At 34.6% G+C, this 2,580-nt stretch overlaps 1 protein-coding gene across 1 annotated transcript in view; it reads right to left on the reverse strand.

Annotated features, from left to right (window-relative positions):
* Window positions 1-303: 303 nt before the first annotated feature.
* Window positions 304-2,580, reverse strand: part of LOC119591506 (gephyrin-like) — a gene marked incomplete in the record, with an annotated part of 7,903 nt that continues 5,626 nt past the window's right edge. The window contains 3 exon segments of the mRNA XM_037940256.1: window positions 304-1,422; window positions 1,606-1,791; window positions 2,265-2,539. Of these exon segments, the coding sequence (XP_037796184.1) occupies window positions 1,195-1,422; window positions 1,606-1,791; window positions 2,265-2,539 (689 nt within the window).

The following is a 2,580-nucleotide window of genomic DNA, read 5'->3' on the forward strand; positions in this document are numbered from 1 at the left end:
CTGATACCACAATATAGTATTGACATATTCTGCCACAGAGTAGACACATATTTCCTACACTTTTCTACAATACGTGCTGAACTTTAACTACATAAAAATTATTATATTTATCAGCATATTGCAATAACTTACACCCATTTGAAGAATACAAAATACAACAAATTATAATGAATATTTTGAGTTATCAACTGGTATTACACTAGTCAACAGATTTAACCTTTGTATAATAATTCCCTTCATTAGCTCTGGATTACTATGAAAACCTGCCCTTAATAAGTAAGGAAAGGACAGTAAAATACACACTTACAGAATTCTTTTTTTATTCAAATATCTTATCAATGTGTCTATGCAAAATATAAATCTGAAAATCTTATCAATAATAAACATTTGTCAAAAAAAAAAAAAAACATTTATACCGCCCATGACACTAACTTTCAGCTTAAATTCTAGCACCATTTTTACCTGCTATGGTTCCAAGACTCCCCCTTCATAAATGACAATTAAACAAAAAAAGAAATATTCTTTACAATTGTTAGTGAGGAATATGAAACACATTATGAACATAAAGAATATCTTCTCTGTTAAACTAAATTATGCAGCTGCAAAAGAGTAACAAAATACTTATACATTATATCGATGGGCTCTTTAAACTTCTTACACTTCAATAGCCCAAAGAAGCATGAACAAACTTTTAACTTGTGTAAATTATAATATTTCTGTAAATTATAATATTTCAATACACAATTAAACCAATATCTGTGCATATTAAACCACACAATTAAATGGAAATTCTTTGATCCAAAAGATTTCCCAGACAAAAAAACATAAAAATAACAAATCTGTAATCTGTATTATCATAAACTTTGTGCATGGCCCTTTTAAATCCCACTTAAATATCAATGCAAACTTTGTATCTTTGACATAAAAGACCTGAATGTTTTTTCTCCAACTTTTCCTAATATTTGGCTAAACATGTTTCCTTATCTCATATTTTTTTCTAAAAGCAAGTCAATTATAAGTAATAATCATAGCAATTATAACGTGACAGTTTTTTAAAAAGAACTCAATGTTTTATGGAACTTCTACAAATACTTGGCCAAATAAGTTTCCTCCTCAATTCTTATAAAAGCAAATCAACAGTCAAGTAATGATTATTCGGTGATTGTTTTACCTTTGGCTAACCAAATACTACCTTCACATCCCTAACAAAAGAGCCTCCACCAGAGACCCTTCCGAGATGCTCTTTGTTTGCTCAGTACGAGGAGGAAGTTTAAGTAATGCTTGGGCTGATGCCATGGAAAGCAGTCGTGACGAGAGCTGATTTCCAGTTGAATATGCCACAGCAAAATCCTCTCCAGGTGCCCAGCATAGAGTGGCTCGGTGGTACTCTGGCCGGGGATCAAGAAATATGGTGGAGGCCAGCTATGAAGAGAGAAAATACTTGATTATAATCAATAGCTGTAAAAATCACTCATTCATTCATATGTGCTTCACTTGAAGCACATATTCATCACTAAATTCTTAACACACCACCATTCAAATATCCATTAACTTCACAGGCATTAGAAGCTTGATGAACATTACTCCATTCCCCCATGGACTTACCTTTACTTTTATACATGTATTCTCAACAGCACTTCGACCACTCATTTTGCGACAGAGAGGGAGTAGGTAAAGATTGGAGGTAACTATGGCTGACACTGGGTTTCCTGGGAGTCCCAGGATTAGCTTTTTCTCTCCCTTGTAAAGGCATGTGGCAAATGTAGTAGGTTTCCCAGGTTTCATGAAGACCTGAAAACAGAGGGAGAGACAAAAGAACAATAATTATTAAAAGAATACATTAATACATTGTAATGAATCCATTAGCTAAATAATGCAAGCATAGACTTCACACACACACACACAGAAATGTAGTTCATTCTACTCAAAAAGTTTACCATGCTTGTTTTTGCTTAACAGCATTTAAAGACTTAACTTTCATTCTAAAGACCTTATTCACTCATCCTCAAATATATACATGAAAGGATTTCTATCAAAGTGGTTCTATAGTAATTAGAGCATTGTCATCTTAATCTTTATCTAAATGCTTTTTAATCATTTTCATAAAATAAAACCCTAATTTTTTTTTTTCATCATTAAAAAGAAAAGGAAAAAAGGGTAAAATTCATACCAACTCTAACTTACATTAAAAAAAAAAAAATCACCACCAGGCTGCTCCCACGCAATGGCTAAACAGGCAGCACATCCTCTAAAGGACAACTCACTTGTGCAAAATGAATCTCTGCTCCAAAATCTGAAGTGAGCACAGGCCGCAAAATATCACGTTCTCCCATGGATACGCTGCCCGTGGTGACCAAGATGCTCGCCTGGTCCAGAGCTTTCCGAAGAGCTGCAAGCAGTAAGGTTGGATCATCCTTGGCAATCCCTGCATCTACAACTGGGATGTTGTGTTGGTGCAGAAGAGATACGAGGGTTGTCTTATTGCTGTCGCGGATGTGTCCTTCCTTTAACTGCTCCCCTGGTTCTTGGAGCTCATTACCTGCAGAGACCACATTACATTAAAAGTATGTTTGGAGTGCA

Source organism: Penaeus monodon, chromosome 28 (assembly GCF_015228065.2).
Source record: "Penaeus monodon isolate SGIC_2016 chromosome 28, NSTDA_Pmon_1, whole genome shotgun sequence".
In the NCBI taxonomy this organism is placed as follows: Eukaryota; Metazoa; Arthropoda; class Malacostraca; order Decapoda; family Penaeidae; genus Penaeus; species Penaeus monodon.